At 35.8% G+C, this 16747-nt stretch overlaps 1 protein-coding gene across 2 annotated transcripts in view; it reads right to left on the bottom strand.

The window, feature by feature from the left end:
- Positions 1-16747, bottom strand: part of POLQ (DNA polymerase theta) — a 129928-nt gene that overhangs the window by 55497 nt on the left and 57684 nt on the right. For both annotated transcript variants that reach the window (XR_005983269.1, XM_041726868.1), the window contains exons 16-18: positions 6839-9939; positions 3874-4017; positions 2634-2830 (exon numbers count right to left, since the gene is read on the bottom strand). Coding sequence is in view for 1 of the 2 variants with exons in the window: in XM_041726868.1 (XP_041582802.1) it covers positions 2634-2830; positions 3874-4017; positions 6839-9939 (3442 nt within the window). In the remaining variant the exon portion in view is untranslated. The remainder of the gene's footprint in view (positions 1-2633; positions 2831-3873; positions 4018-6838; positions 9940-16747) is intronic.

Below are 16747 nucleotides of genomic sequence, written 5' to 3'. Positions count from 1 at the left end.
AATAACTGAATGGCATTCTAGTAATGTGCCAACTTTCTTTGATTTTTACTATTGTTTTGCTATAACAATCATGTTATAATAATCGTGTTTAAATACCGGGGTGGATTGTGATTCATGATAAGAAATGTGTATTTGGTCTTCATCTTCATTTCTAAAATCCTTGAAATTTGCTAAAATGAGAGGGAGATGAAAGATGTCTGTTGTTATGTTAATGAGGTAGCTTTTGAATGACTCTAGGTCACATCACCTAAGAATGAAGAATGGCTGCCAGGAGAACCAATCCTGTGACTGGAGGGTTGGAACTTCTAGTCCCATGTCTCCTGGGATGGGGGGGGGGGGGGCTGCACCACTGGCCAATGATTTAATCAATCATTCTAGTATATGAAGTCTCCATAAAAACCCAAAAGACAGGATTTGGAGAGCTTCCAGGTTGGTGAACACATGGACATGCAGGGAGAATGATGTGTTTGAAGAGGGTATAGAAGCTGTGCTCCTTCTTACACTCCTGACCCTATGTATCTCTTCATCTGGCTGTTGATTCATATCCTTTAATATCTTTTTGTATAAAAAAAACCCTCAGTAATCTAGAGAATAAACTGGTTTTATGAGCTCTGTAAGCCCTTCTAGCAAATTAATTGAACTCAAGGAGGAGGGTGGTGGGAACCTTTGATTTATAGCTAATGGGTCAGAAGCACAGGTAATGACCTGGGTAGATAGTGTCAGAATGAGTTCAATTTTAGAATAATCAGCTGGTACACAGAGAATTGTTGGAGCTACAGGGACCCACATTAGAAATTGGTCATCAGGAACCTTTTAGAGAAGATAGAATAAGGTAGTTTGATGTAAAAGTTGGTAAATGTTTCTTAGAAGAGATTTTTAAAATTAATAGTTTATCTTCTTATATCAAAAGTGTTGTGATTGGGCAGCCCCAGTGGCTCAGCGGTTTGGCGGCGCCTTCAGCCCAGGGCATGGTCCTGGAGGCGACCCAGCATCGGGTTCCACGTCAGGATCCCTGAAGGGAGCCTGCTTTTCTCTCTGCCTGTGTCTCTGCCTCTCTCTCTGTGCCCCTCATGAATAAATAAATAAAAATCTTAAAAAAAAAAAAGTGTTGTGATTGATAAAACCAATTACTGGATATTTCAAGTAGTTTATGCAAAAAGTGCTATAGTTAATCTGAGATGGTATAGTGGTTTTAATAAGAAGCCCATATTACACATATTCTCATTTTGGACTCTGGAACATCAAAATTAAGTGATAACTTTTTTTTTTATATTCAGTAAACGTCAGTTTAAAAACTACATAGAACTTAACCCTAGCTTGAACTATAGAAAAGGACAGTAGCTTCAGCTTTCTGAAAATGTCTTTGAAAATCTTCCCCAAAAAGCTCAAGAGACTAAGAAACCAAAATTTATCCCATTATTGATTATATTGCTAATAACAACCAAGTAGTATTATATCTCAATTCAAAATTAATATTTCATCCACAATAGCCAAACTGTGGAAGGAGACTTGATGTCCATCGACAGATGAATAAATATGTGGTGCATACACACACACATACACACACACACACACACACACACAATGGAATATTACTCAGTCATTAGAAAGGATGAATACCCACCATTTGCTTTGAAGTGGATGGAATTGAAGGATATTATGCTGAGTGATGTAAGTCAATCGAAGAAGGACAATCATTATATGGTTTCACTCATACGGAGAGTATAAGAAATAGTGAAAGGGATTATAGGGGAAAGGAGGGAAAATGAGTGGGAAAAATTAGAGGGTGACAAAACATAAGAGACTCCTAACTCTGGGAAATGAACAAGGGGTAGTGGAAGGGGAGGTGGGCAGGGGGATGGGGTGACTGGGTGACAGGCACTGAGGAGGGTACTTGATGGGATGAGTACTGGGTGTTATACTATATGCTGGCAAATCGAACTTTAATTAAAATATATATATATATATATGTATATATATATATATAAACAATAAAATTAATGTTTCATATGCCTCATGTATCCAGTATCCACAGGGGGAAAAATGATATCTCTTTGAGAACTATGATATTGTAAACAAATGTCTTGTGAAAATGTATTATACTACAAAATGTATGTTACAATAACATAAGTTACCCTTGATTAATAACTCAGTCATCATTATGAGAAGTGTATAATGCTTTGCTATTATAATAGTGAGGATCTCATGGGCTAGTAATCTGTCCCTATGCTTAACGACCCTAACTACTATTTTTTTGGATGTCTTATATCTACACATTTTTCTTATTTTCTGCTTCTGTCTTCACGGATATTTGAAATATCTTGCTATCATATATTTAAATCTGACAGTTCTCATTTCATTTCTAATTTATTATGAGACAGAAAATTTGAAACACAACCAAAACAGAAAAATTTTAAATCTCTGAGGAAAGATATGAACTTTAGTGCTTGGAATTTTTGGAATCTCTATTTTTATCTACACAGACTTATTTGGTGCATAACATTCTGTTCTGAGAGAATGAGATTAACTGGATAAAGAAGTGACTACTCTAAATATCAAGTCATTTAAGAATTAACACTACACGTTAAAAAAATTTTTTTTAAGTAAGGTAAAAGTTAAATAAGACATGAAACCTTAGGATCTTCATAACTTTGTTCCAGGGAGATACCACAGGACAGAAGAAGAATTTTATAGCTCTGGATGAAGTCATAGATGATAATAGAACGTTTTTTATCAGATTCCTCTTGAAAGCAGGATTTAAGGTACCACATTCTATCTTTCACAGTCAGGCTTGGATCCAGAGACGGTGGGACCAAACTGGAACTAATTTCTTTAAAAAAACAAACAAAAAGTCTTTTAAGGCAAAAATTACATCCATTCATTTGAAGCAGTGTTTTTTTTAATGAAAAGATTGAAAAAGACTCAGAAGCCTAAGGGTCTAGTTCCACGGAACCAATAATTGAGCATGACCTTATTCAAGTCATGTTGGCTATATAGATGAAGTACTTCGTATTGTAAAAATTAAGGCATGTGCCATGTAATTTATAATGTTCTACTTAATTAGGTGAAATTTTTAAATATCAAGATTTCTAAAATCAAATTTACATTTCTCAGAATAAGGAATTAAAAGCATAAAAGTTATTTTGAAAGGAATTTTAAACGAACTCCTTTTTAAAAAGATTTAGAAAAAAATAAAAAATAAATAAAAAATAAAAAGATTTAGTATGAACAATAATGTTACATCTAAAAAAAAATAAAACTTCAAGTATCTACTCAACACAACACATTCTCCCTCAAAACCACCGAAAATATTTCATGCTTATTCAGGAATAGACATTATATGGCATTCTTTAAAGTGTTTACTTATTTATTTTGCTCCTGTCTACAACCAATCTATCAGCTAGGTAATGCAACAACTGTAATCAGATCACAAGGCTTTTCCAGATCATATCCTCTCAATTCCACAGACATCTGCAAACGCTGTAGATGTTCAGCTCATTAATATTTCTAGGTAAGTTCCAGACCCAGTCAGTAACACGAAAAAAGTCTGAGAAGAAAGTCTTCAAAAGCAAACCCTCAAAGTGGCCAGGGAGTCCCTAAGTCTCCATTACCCCTAAGAAGAAAAAATAGTATTAGTAGCCCATGTAATAAGTAGAGAGGAGTAAAGGTGATCCTTTAGACATTCATTCTAGTTAATATATGAGATAATGTACACATATCCACTATCCACCCCCCCAAATTTTTTAATAGTAAAAATAAATTCTAGTTAAGTATCAGGAAATTCAGGCAACAAATTCTCAACAAATAGGTCACTATCCTAATAGAGATTATATTAAAATTATGTGATGATTAAGCCAAATAGTGATTACTTACCAGGATGCTTTTGTTCCTTCTGCAATGAAAAATAATAGGCATCTCTTCCACCCCAGCATACTGCCAGACCAACCAGCAGAATGTCATCACAACCTTTAACAGGAATGCCATCATCTCTATTAGGGGTTTCCTGAGGTGAGCTAACTAAGTAAATCAAAAGTGAAATAGTTAAAAATCTCAAAACAAAGTCATTAAACTGAATGTTAAAAAAGCAATGATTATAATAAAAAACTATTTGGCAAAATTTCCAGATCCCTAAAATATGCATTATTTGGATGGTCATTTTTAGTTATACATAAAATCTTTCTAGATTTTAAATTTAGTATTAAATTTTTTTAAAGCTGTATTCTGAATTGCTATAACTCAAACAGGAATAAAGACCAAAGTATAAAAATTGTGCAGTGACCTCACAGCAATTCTTTTAAGACTATTTATTTATTTATTTAACAGAAAGAGAGAGAGAACAAGTAATGGGAACAGCAGAGGAAGAGGGAGAAGCAGGTTCCCTTCTGGGCAGGGAGCCTGATATGGGGTTTGATCCCAGGACCGTGGGAACATGACCTGAGCCAAAGGCAGGTGCTTAACCAACTGAGCCACCTAGGCACCCCAAACTCAGCCATTCTAAATACAAAGAAACTCCAAAAAATTAAACATCTTACTTCTTTGTGAAGAATCTGATATGAATTTGAATTTGGAGCCAACATATATTCTAAAATAAGGCATCTCCAACTTTAGAGATACAGGTCCAAAATCAATCTATCTTATTTACAATTATATCCCCAATACCTTGAAAATAAATGGCACATATTTGTTAAATTTAAGTGAATAATTTTATCCCTCTAACCCCACCACAATGTGCTCAATTTTATATATGTTGAATGAAAAATGGAAAGTACTAATCAATATAAAAGTATATAAAACTTGTCATTAATACATGTGCTCCATGACTTAAGTGTGCATTGACAGACAAATGAATAAGGAAGATGTGGTATACATATACAATGAAATATTACACTGCTAAAAAAAGGGATGAGAACTTGGCATGTGAGGCAACATGGACCTAAAAGGTATTATGCTAAGTGAAATAAATCAGACTGAGAAGACAAGTAACATATGATTTTACCTCAGATGTAGAATCTAAAACAAAAACACACAAATGAATAAACAAAAAGTAGAATCAGAGCCATAAATACAGAGAACAAACAGATGATGGTTGCGAGAGGGAATGTGAGGTGAAAGATTGGGCAAAATGGGTGAAAGGGAGTGGGAGAGACAGGCCTCTGGTTATGGAATGAATAAGTCATGGGAATAAAAGACACAGCATAAAGAATATAGTCAATAATACTGTAATAGCAATGTATGAGGACAGATGGTAGCTATATTCGTGGTAAACATAGTGCTATGTATAAACTTGTTGAATCACTAGGTTGTACACATGAAGTTAATATAACATTGCGTGTCAACTACACTCAAAAAAAATTAAAAACAAAACACATGTTCCATGAATTGAAGATCAAATACTCAAACTTTTTTTTTTTTGCTTTGACAGTTTGAAGAGTTTTCTTTTTTTAATTTTCTTATATGTGTATTTTTTATTGGAATTCGATTTGCCAACATAGAGTATAACACTCAAATTTTATGAAAAAGTTCATTCATAAATGCAGAGATTTAAGAAATCTGATCAAATCTTCAATTTCCACAGCAGGCTGTCAAGCTGACTACAGCAATTCCCCATGAAACAGAATCCTTATTGTCATGAAACAAGATAGGAATATACATACATGGCATTATTTGACAAAAGGTTCAATGCTTTAAAACTTGGAGGGGCTCAGTAAGGCTTTGGGATCAACATTTTGGCATAGAATTCATGAACATTAGTGGAGATACAAGCCTACTTGAGAGAAGTACTGAAAAATGTAGCTAATGTACGTTGTTAAAAATATAGTGCCTATTTTCTATGTCCTTTTGTGATTATACAAGTGAATGTAGATATTACAATTTAATATAAAATAATTCATGAGCACTGATTATTAATAAAAACCATGATGCTATACTATTAAGATACCAAAAAGGTGATACTTGTTCAAAACATATATTTTAGTTTTTACAAACTCGTATTCTAACATACACATATATATATATAAAATCATATATTTATATATGATTTTTCTTAAAAAGAAACATCATGTTTAGTGGTAAATCTTTAGTAAATCTTAGCATACTCTAGCACCAGATATGGCCTGGACTTGAGGAAGCAGGGACAGGTAAATGACCTCTGTGGAGTCTCATAAAGTGAGAAGGATAAGGAAGGCAACAATCAAAGAGCTCCACGGTCTGACACAGGGCAAAGTCCAGAATAGCACTGAACAAAGAGCTGCTGTTTGAGAGATGGACTCCTGATATACCCAAAGATTAAGCTGCCAAATGTTATTCCAATGCTGGCCCCTAAATCAGCCACAACTGTGGTAGCCACAATAGCAATAAGGTTGGCTGCTAGGTCCTTGTCCTAAGATAAAAGAGTGGTCTGGAACTCCCTTTGGACCACCTAGTATGGACATCTACCATAGGAAGGCTATTCAGGTGGGATTCATGGCTTATGAAGAAAGAGGCAGACACAGGCTTGATTAGACAACAGCTGTTAAAAGTAAATCAGAGCCAGAGGAATGAGTAGTGCCTTGGTGGTCTGCATTAGTTCAGTATCCCAGCTTGAGCTTTTTTCTCAATGTTCAGCTCTCATATCCACACGTCCTGGAGTCACCCCTCCCTTATCAGATGGCAACTACTATTAATCTAGTTGTGCTCAATGAAAAGGCTGTTCTACAGGTAAACCCACATAGAAGAAACTTTAATTAAATTCTGAGTAAATTTACACTTAATATCCAATACCAAAAAGGCTCACACCCATCCCAACCTACTATATTACATATAGATATGAAAATATGAAAAACTAAAAAAAAAATCTTACCTTGCTTAAATCTACCACCGATAGCAGCACTTTTAGAAGACGTAAAATTACTGATCTTTTCACAAGCCAGTGAGATGGAAAATCGATTTTTGCACTGCCACTCCTTAATGAACGTTTGAAAGAGAGTTTGGTCACTTGCTACATCAATTATGGCCAAACTTTCTGGGCTGAATGAGGCTGGAGTTAATTGCAATCCATCCTGTGATAACTGCAGTGAAAAACTTGTATCTCTAATAGGACCATCGTCTTCTAAACCATTTCTACTCTCTGAACTTAAATCTTGGTTTTTAATATTTGAAGATGAGCCAAATGAGTAACTTTTACCAAGCTGTAAAACAGCTTGCGTATTCCGAAATCTTACAGATGTTTCAAGAGTACTTGGAAATACCAGCTTAGAAGCAGATGCTGGAATGGGTGTAGGAGGAATGAGTCCAATATCATCGACTATACAGTTTTCTTTACAAGGCAAAAGGGATGAGGTTTCACCATGAAGGGCATTATTCTCCAGTGTCCCAATCTTGCTTTTTACTTCAGTATTAGGGGAAAATGAGATTCCTTCCACTTGATTTGGCTCCAAATCTGAAATCACTTTTTGTTTGTCATTAAACTGAGTATTTTTTCCTTTCAAACTAGACAAGTTGGTAGTGGTTAATTTTTGCTTTTCATTTTCCAGAGGACTGGACACTTTGTCTAAAATTCTTTGCAGTCCTGGACTTAAATCAAATGATGCCCCTGACCACGTGAATGAATTATTTTCCCCTGTTTCAATTAACATGGGTTTTTGAAACCTTTCATCTTTATCTTCTCCAATTACTTCTCTTTGTGGATAACCATTGCCTATAGTTGTTGGATCACTTAGTTCTAATGCTCTAAGAGATATTGCAGTATTCAGTTTCTCTTGGACAGGACATATTTCTACATTGTCCAAAGCTTCAACCATCTGAGCAGAATCTATTTCTGAAAATAAAATAGACTCATCACTGAAACAAGTGAACTGATGCTGATTATCTTGATTCTCATTCGTATTTGATTTTCTAATTGGGCCTTCTGGTTGCAGACACATAGAATGACTAAAATGGTTTGATGTTAGTTCAGAAGAAAAGGGTACTTTCACTTGTATGTCGGGTGGTTGTTCTTTTACTAGGTAGTCTTCACTAAAACTGTCAAACAGTAAATTATCACTCAAATTCAAACTTGTTTCAGGAACTGGCGAACATTCTACTTCTAAACCAGTGGTAGCTCTCTTTTGAGGAACCAGAGGCATAACTGGTTTCACAGTTTCTTGTGTTTGATAACCTTGAAGAAAACTATTTAATTGAGAGTCAGTGACAGAAAGTTCATTCCCTTTAAAACAAGGGCCATTTTCCCTCAAGAGTATTGGAGAATGAAAAATTAAGCTTTCTGGAGTCAGGATACCAACTCCATGGGAATCAGTGTCTTGTTTCACAGTCTCTACAGTCTTAAGTTCCAAATAATCTGTATTTGTCACTCCTGGAGAATGTTGTTCACCAGGAAAAGTAATATGAATCTCATTCTGAAAAGAGTTTACAGAGCTCTGTTTGTCTAAATTCTTTTGCATCGTCCCTATTGCCAGGTTGGCATCCTTTGCTCCTTGTTTGGCATTTTCAGTTGCCATCTGTTGTATTATTTTCTCTGACTGAGTATCTAGGTAGAAACTATCTTCAAATTCACAAGGAGCTAAACCTAAGTCAGAAACACAATTATTCTTAGTTTTGTTTGCTGTATAAGCCTCTGTTTTTTCTTGTGTTCTAGAGGTATTTAGAAAATTCTCATGCTGGCCTGATTTTCCAGTTGGGAGATGTATTCCGAGTATCTCATCACTGCTTATATTATCTCCTGATACCTGAAGATTATTTGTTTTATTTTCCTCACCATTAAACTTTGTACTTCCACACTTGATAATAACATTTGAATCTCTATTCATATAACTACTACCTGTCTCACAGGGCATTTGTCCCTCTATTACTTTTTTCTGTTTGATATAAGTGTTTGTCTGTTTATCAGAATGTTTTTCTGGGCACTGGTTAATTGAATGGGTGTCATGTTTTATATAAACATTCTGGTTTTTTGAATCATTTTGTACCATCGGTTCTTTGTTTATTTTTTCTGACTCAACAACTAATCCTCTCCCATTTTCACTAACCATACTAGCGGGTTGATAAGTTACTTTTTTACTTTGGGATCGTGTGATAAAATGTTCCACAAGAATATCACTAGTTTTTGTTTTTTTCTTTGATCTTTGTTTTCTTTGTGATGAGAAGGATGCTTTGCTATATTTTCCGTCAGCACAGAAAGTTACATTTTTAGCAAAAGGCTCTGGACTTCTAAATTCCATATTCTGTCCATCTAAGGTAAATGAGTCTTCACGATAAACAGGATTAGACATAGTCTGTTCCTGTAAATCAATTATATCCATCCCAGTGTCTTTCACAGGGCTACTGTGTCTGGATCGTTTTACATGTTTACTATGTTTCCAAGATCCAGAGGCAGTACTGATCTTTTCTGAACTGAAATTCAGAGCTTCTTTCTTTGTTTTCTCAAATAAGAGAGTCTGAACCACTTTCTTAGTGTGTCTTCTTCCCTCACTCAGAGAGGTTTTTAGCTTCTCTCTATTTATATTCAAAGAAACCTGTTTTCTTGCCCTGGAAATGGCATGTGCCTGGTGTTCTTGATTCCCATTCTGTAACTTACAATAAAAGGAATCTGTATGCTCTCCACTTTTCTCTAGATCTTGCACTGTATTTGGTGAATGCTTAGCAGAAGAATCACTAAACATTGAGTTACTTTTTTTCTTTAATGTTAGTCTTTTACAAGATCCGTTAGTTTGGGGTACAAATTTCTGTTCCTTTACTTCTGACTCACTGCTGGGCGATGACTGTGTATCAGAATTTAAAAGGGAATGTAGATTCCACTGCACTCCCATTTCAACTAAGTCCTGCTGCAGAATCATTTTGGCTTCTTCCACAATAAGGGCTGCTGCTTCTCTATCAGTTAAACATTTTCTGCCAGTCACCCAAATAGTTCGCATATGCCTACGTTCTTCAGCCGCTTCCTCTTCCTCATCCACTGCCTTTCGGGCACTATATAAGGAGGCAGGAAAAGAAAGAAATTAATGCACTGGATTCATTCATGCATGCCAAAATATTTAAGCATTAATCTAATCTATTCTAGGAACTAAAGAAATAGCACTGAACAGGAGGGAAATATTTTATTTTAGAGCTTACATTCTAGTTGGGGAAATCAGAAAACAAACACACATTAAAATGCCTTCTATGTCAACAGATCATAAGAGTATACAAAAAATAAAGCACCAGGAAGGGATGAGTAGTTCTGTAATTTTTAAACAGCATAATTAGAGAAGGCCTCATTAAGATCCATTAAGCAGAAACCTTTTATAATTGTGTCATAAAACTTTAATTGAAAACAAATCCTCCAATGTAATATGAACTCTGGACAAAATAGTTAAAGGAACTGGAGACCGACTAAAAAAAAGGAAAGAGGGGTAACTAAAATCTTGGATAAAAACCTAGAGTTTAGGGCAGCCCCGGTGGCGCAGCGGTTTAGCGCCGCCTGCAGCCCGGGGTTTGATCCTGGGGACCCTGGATCGAGTCCCACATCAGGCTCCCTGCATGGAGCCTGCTTCTCCCTCTCCCTCTGCCTGTGCCTGTGCCTCTCTCTCTCTCTCTCTCTCTCTCTCTCTGTCTCTATGAATAAATAAATAAAATCATTAAAAAAAAAAACCTAGAGTTTATTGATTGACAGAATTTGAAAAAAAGAGCAAGAGATAGAAAATAATCAGAGAAAGTCCAGAAATGAGAGATCCAGAGGAGAACCCTAAATTCTTCATATAAATTCTGCCCAAATATCTGGCTGACCTCTAATCTATGCAAGTGTGGGCAGACTCCAAGCAGCCAGTTAAAAGTTTAAACAACTGAACAAAGATTTGAATTACTGTCCACTACAGGAAGACAAAGTTTAGAGTTTGAGTTCAGCGAAGCTAACTGATAAAATATCAATATTCTTCAGGGTAAAGTAATAGATTCTACACCCTAAAAGCCCAAATATATAAAAAATTGAAGTACCATGAAGAGAAAAAAACCCAGGATGAGACATAAAAATTATGACAGAAATAACAGCCAAGAAACTTCTGTTTCCAACAAGGATGGAGTAATAGGACCAAGTTAGCCTCTCAGTCAAAACAACTAAAACTGAGGCTAGCTCTTAAAAAAACACTGCAGCTTCCATTTTGCTCTCTCTTTGATTACTTATTCGAGGGGAAGTCAACTACCACAGTATGACAACAAGTAGCTCTATGGAGAAGCTCACGTGGAGAACTGAGTGCCAGTTTGCCAGGATGTGTGCAAGTCATCTTAAAAACAATCCTTCAGATAACTATAGTCCCAGCCAAGAGCTTTACTAAATCTTAAACTAGACCACCAACAAAGGTGCTCCCAAGTTTCTGACTCACAGAAACTTTGAGTTAATATATATTTACTGCTGCTTTTAGGCCATTAAGTTCTTTTAAGTATTTTTTTAAGTTTATTTATTTTTTTTAAGTAATCTCTACACCCAAAGTGGGGCTCGAACTCATGACACTGAGAACAAGAGTAGCATGCTCTCCCGACTGAGTCAGCCAGGAATCCCTGAGCCACTAAGTTGTTTCATAGCATTAGCTAGCTAATTAGCCTAGTAAAACTATCAAATTTCAAAAATATAAAAAAGAAATTGCAAGGTCCACATATTTAGAAGGACAAAATAATTAAATTTCTATTAGAATTCTCAAAAACAGCATGCAAAGCAGACAGAGCATTTTCCTAAAACTCAGTAAAAGAAAGTGTGGACCAAATGTTTATATCCAGCCAAGATGTGCCTCAAATATTAAGGTTACAGAAAAAAAAAAAAAACCAGTTTTAAACTTATAAGATATGGGGAATTCTATACCATATTAGCCTTCAAGAAGTCTATCAGTTAACAAGTTTCATTCAATCAACAGATGACTAGGAGTATTTCAGCAGTAAGACCAATGGTAAGATTTTGAATAAAGAAAAATGTAGATTATATTAGTCTTCCATCTCTACACCTTACAAGGATGGGGATAGGGTGGAAAATTAATGTACAAATGTTATGTGTTGAGACAAAGTAGAAATAATGCACTTTTTAAATGGAAGGAAAAGGGCAGGGAAAAAGAAAAAGAAAAAGGAAAGGGAGCTCAATGGTTTTTGTTATTTTTTTTTTTTAAGATTTTATTTATTTATTCATGAGAGACAGAGAGAGAAAAAGGGAGAGACACAGGCAGAGGGAGAGGCAGGCTCCATGCAGGGTGCCCGACATGGGACTCGACTGTGGATCTCCAGGATCACGCCCTGGGCTGAAGGCAGGCACTAAACGGCTGAGCCACCCAGGCGGTCCCTGAGCTCAATGTTAATGACTGTTGTTCAGGCAATACACAGGTATTACAGGATACTATTAAAATCTTGACAGATTTTCATACTCAATCCAGATTTTTAAAGAACTTAAAAAAGAGATAAACCACTAGCTAACATGATCAAGAAAAAACAGAAAGTAGAAATTTATAAAATAGAAAATGACAAGGAAGGAATAACTATTGAAATAAAAGAAATACTCAGAATTCCTAAGAAACTAATTTACAGGTCTCTATAAAAATATATTTGAAAATCCAGATGAAATGGATAATTTCCTAGGAAATATAAATTACTAAAATTGACCTCATTATAGATAGAAAACTTACAGACTAATTTCTGAAAAAATAAAATAGACAAAATGATGAGGAACTAACCAATAGAAAGGCACTATCCAAGATGGTTTCATATAATAGTTCTATCAAACCTTTCTACCAGTCCCAAGATGCTACAAATTATTACAAAGCATTGAAAACAAAAAATAGGGCAGCCCGGGTGGCTCAGCGGTCTAGTACCACCTTCAGCCCAGGGCCTGATCCTGGAGATCCGCGATCAAGTCCCATGTCAGGCTCCCTGCATGAAGCCTGCTTCTCCCTCTGCCTGTTTCTCTACCTCTCAGTCTCTCTGTTTCTCATGAATAAATAAATAAAATCTTAAAATACAAAATGCAAGAAAACTATAGACCAATATTATTTATAAATAACAATGCAAAAGTATACTATATCAGATACTAGCAAACAGAATCTAAAATCTAACATCATGTAATAAAATAATATAAGATGACCAAATTTAACTTATTTTGGAACATACAATTGATTCGGTATTAGGAAATCTATTAAAATAATGCACTATGCAAATAGATGAAACAGGAGAGGAAAAACCCTATCAATATCTCCATAAATAGTGGCGCAGCGGTTTGGCGCCTGCCTTTGGCCCAGGGCGCAATCCTGGAGACCCGGGATCAAATCCCACGTCGGGCTCCTGGTGCATGGAGCCTGCTTCTCCCTCTGCCTATGTCTCTGCCTCTCTCTCTTTCTCTTTCCGTGTGTGACTATCATAAATAAATAAAAATTTTAAAAAAATCTCCATAAATACTGAAAAATCCTTTGACAAAATTCAATACCCCATTATGATAAAAATATTCAAGGAAATTGCAATTAATGGACATTTTCTTAAAATGATAAAAAATACATACAAATCTATCTATCTATCTATCTATATATATATATATATACACACACACACACACACGATAGTCCCAAAGACAATATCCTACTAAAATAACACCAGAAGCATTTCTACTAAGATTACAAAGCAAAAATGCCTACTGTCTATTACTACTATTCTTAATACTATGACATATTAGAGATTATCAGTTAATATAATTAAATAAGAGAAATCAATTAAAAGCATATGAATTCTTAAGGAAGAAATAAAATAGCTATTTGTGGATGATATGACAATATCCCTGGAAGATTCTAGAGAATCAATGATAAAAGTAATTCAAACAACAAAAGAATTTCAAAAATAGGATAAAAAATATACAAAAACAGCCTTCACATACTTAAATAATAACTACATAGTAAAAGAAAGCCACCAATTAAAATAACAATAAAGATTAAGTAGGAATAAGTTTTACTAGAAATGTATAAAACCTGTGTGAGTAAAACTTAAAACTTCTGAAAACCTGTATGAGGAAATCTTTTGAAAACTCTTGAAAACCATAAAGACTAGATCAAATTCAAGGTGTTACCTATCCTTCGATAGGTTGACAAAACAATATAAAGATGTCGATTCTAAGTTAAAGTTCAACCCAGGACAGCCTAGGTGGCTCAGCTGGTTTAGCACCGCCTTCAGCAGGGCATGATCCTGGAAACCCAGAATCGAGTCCCATGTCAGGCGCCCTGCAAGGAGCCTGCTTCTCCCTCTGCCTGTGTCTGTGCTTCTCTCTCTGTGCCACTCATGAATAAATAAATCTTTAAAAAAAAAAAAGTTCAATCCAATCCCATTAAAATATCAAGAAGTACTTTAACTTTCATAAGGGCAAATACACAAGAATAGCCAGAAAAATACTGAAAAACTGGGCAAGAAAGTGCCCTACTAGAGATTAAAACATATGTAAAGTCTTTATAATTAAAAGTAGGATACTTGCTTGTGAATTGACAAAAGAATAATAAATAGAATAGAAAGTCTAGAAAATAGACCTAATTATTCATGGATATTTAGTATATGATAAAAATGGCATCTCAGATCACTAAGCCAAAGATAGACATTTTTATAAGTGGGAGACATTGGATAAAAGATAAAATTAGATGCAGACTTCACAGCATTCACAAAATTAAATTCTAAATGCATCAGGAATCCAAATGCAAATCTACAAATACTGGAACAAAACATGAATGAGTTCCTTTTTAATCTCAGTACAGAGAAAAGTTTTCTAACTATGATAATTCAAAAGCAAAAAACAAAAAACAAAAAGATTGATAAAAGAAATAGTAAAATTAAATTCTGCGTGGCAAAAACAATGCAATAAAAGTCAAAAGACAATTTATAAATTTTGAGAAAATATTTACAATATACATATAAAATAAACAGCTGAGTACTCTAACCAATTTTGAAAAGAAAAGATTCTTTAAAAGGAGAGGGAAAAGACCATGCCCACAGAAACATAAGGAAAAGACATAACCAGACAATTCACAAAGATAAAAAAAAAAAAAAATCCTGAAACACATGAAAAGATATCTACCATCACTCAACAATTGGAGAATTGCACAAACCAAATTGAGATACAATTTCTCATCCATCAGACTGGTAAAATGAAAACCTCTAACAACAGATTGTGCTGGCAAGGCTGTGGGGTAATAGGTTAGTGAGAAGGTAACCTGCAGAGCAATTTGGAATCTAATAAAGTGATATAAGCACTTAACTTTTGAAATCCCATGTCCAGGACTTTACTCTGAAGAAGCATTACCAACAATATTAAAACACATATGCATAGGTAATTCATTGTGAATTGCTGTCAATGGCAAACTGAGACAATCAAAATGCTAACTAGGTTTTCTGGCTCTTAATTAAGTACCAAGTACTAAAAGGAAACAGTAGCCAGGTACCAGATATCAGTTTCCGGTTCAGAAATTAACATTAATACAATGCTATACCCTTTTTTTAACACATTTTTTAAATTTAAATTCAATTTGCCAACATATAGTATAACACCCAGTGCTCATCCCATTAAGTGCTATATCTAAGCTACACACCTTATTCAAATTTCACCACTTGTTACACTTATGTCCTTTTTCTAATCCAATCTAGAATAAGGTGGTGCATCTACTTGTCATGTCTCTTTATCTTCCTTTAATTAGAAACAGATCCTCAGTATTTGTTTTTCATGACTTTGATATTTTTGAAGAGTACTAGCCAACTGTTTTGTACAATATCTCCCAATTTAAGTTTGTCTTATAATTAAATTTATGTCAGACATTTTTAATATGAATACTCGAGGAGTAATGCTGTACCTTTCTTACTGTGTCCCATGAGGAGGCATGTGATGTTGATTTGTCCTAATACTGAAATTAGTAATTTTCATCAATAAAGCTCTGGGCATTCAGAAGAGGCATAATCACAGCAATAGTAGCCTTAGTAAAATACGTAAGTACAAACAGCAACTAAAACATAGAGAATCTAGACCTAGAACTTTGCCAAATGTTGGGGGAGCTGCTGGAACCCTTTTGTGGTGAGAGGGGCTCCAAGTGCCACAGTTTATGCTCCCTCCTCCACCTTGATAGCACAGACAGAAGCAGAGTCCAGCACTAGCTGTCTACCACCTTAATGAGCCCCAGACCCCTAGCCCACACCAGTGGGCTAGCCCAGCCATTCTACCCAGATAGCACCAGTGTGGGGCCCACCTGGACATCCCTGGTTATACTCGCTATAGCTATAGCTGTTGCAGCAAAGTGGCACAGGAGCCAAGCATCCCAGACCCAGGCCCATACTACTTTGGCTCCAGATAGTTTGCTAATATTCCCTCAGCACAGAGTACTCCAAGAACTCCTGACCCAGAGTCACCTTAGTTTCAGCCACCCTGTCTGGGGACTCCTTGTATAGAGGTTCCCAGGACACCCAGCTTGCATCCACTTCAGCTTTAGCTGTCTCCTCAGAGAACCCTGCGGGTGGAGAGCCCCTGCAAAGTCTTGGCTCATGCTCACTTCAGCTTCAGCTATCCTGCAGGGTGCTTTCTGCATGGAGAGCCCAAAGACCACCATAGCCTGCAACAACTTCAGCTGGAGCTGTCCTGGCATACCTTCCTTTCCAGAGAGAACCTTGGGACCACCTGGCCCAAGCCCACTTCAACTCCAGTCATGCTACCAGGGCAGCCCCAACAAGGAGTGCCTGGGACTCCATGCCCATGGCAGCCACAGTTCCAGCCAGCCAGCCAAAGTTATCAGGCACACACAGACTACACAGGAAA

This window comes from Vulpes lagopus, chromosome 1 (genome assembly GCF_018345385.1).
Source record: "Vulpes lagopus strain Blue_001 chromosome 1, ASM1834538v1, whole genome shotgun sequence".
Classification (NCBI taxonomy): Eukaryota; Metazoa; Chordata; class Mammalia; order Carnivora; family Canidae; genus Vulpes; species Vulpes lagopus.
Note: the sequence above shows the minus strand (reverse complement) of the source record. Positions and strands in the feature narration are given on the sequence as shown.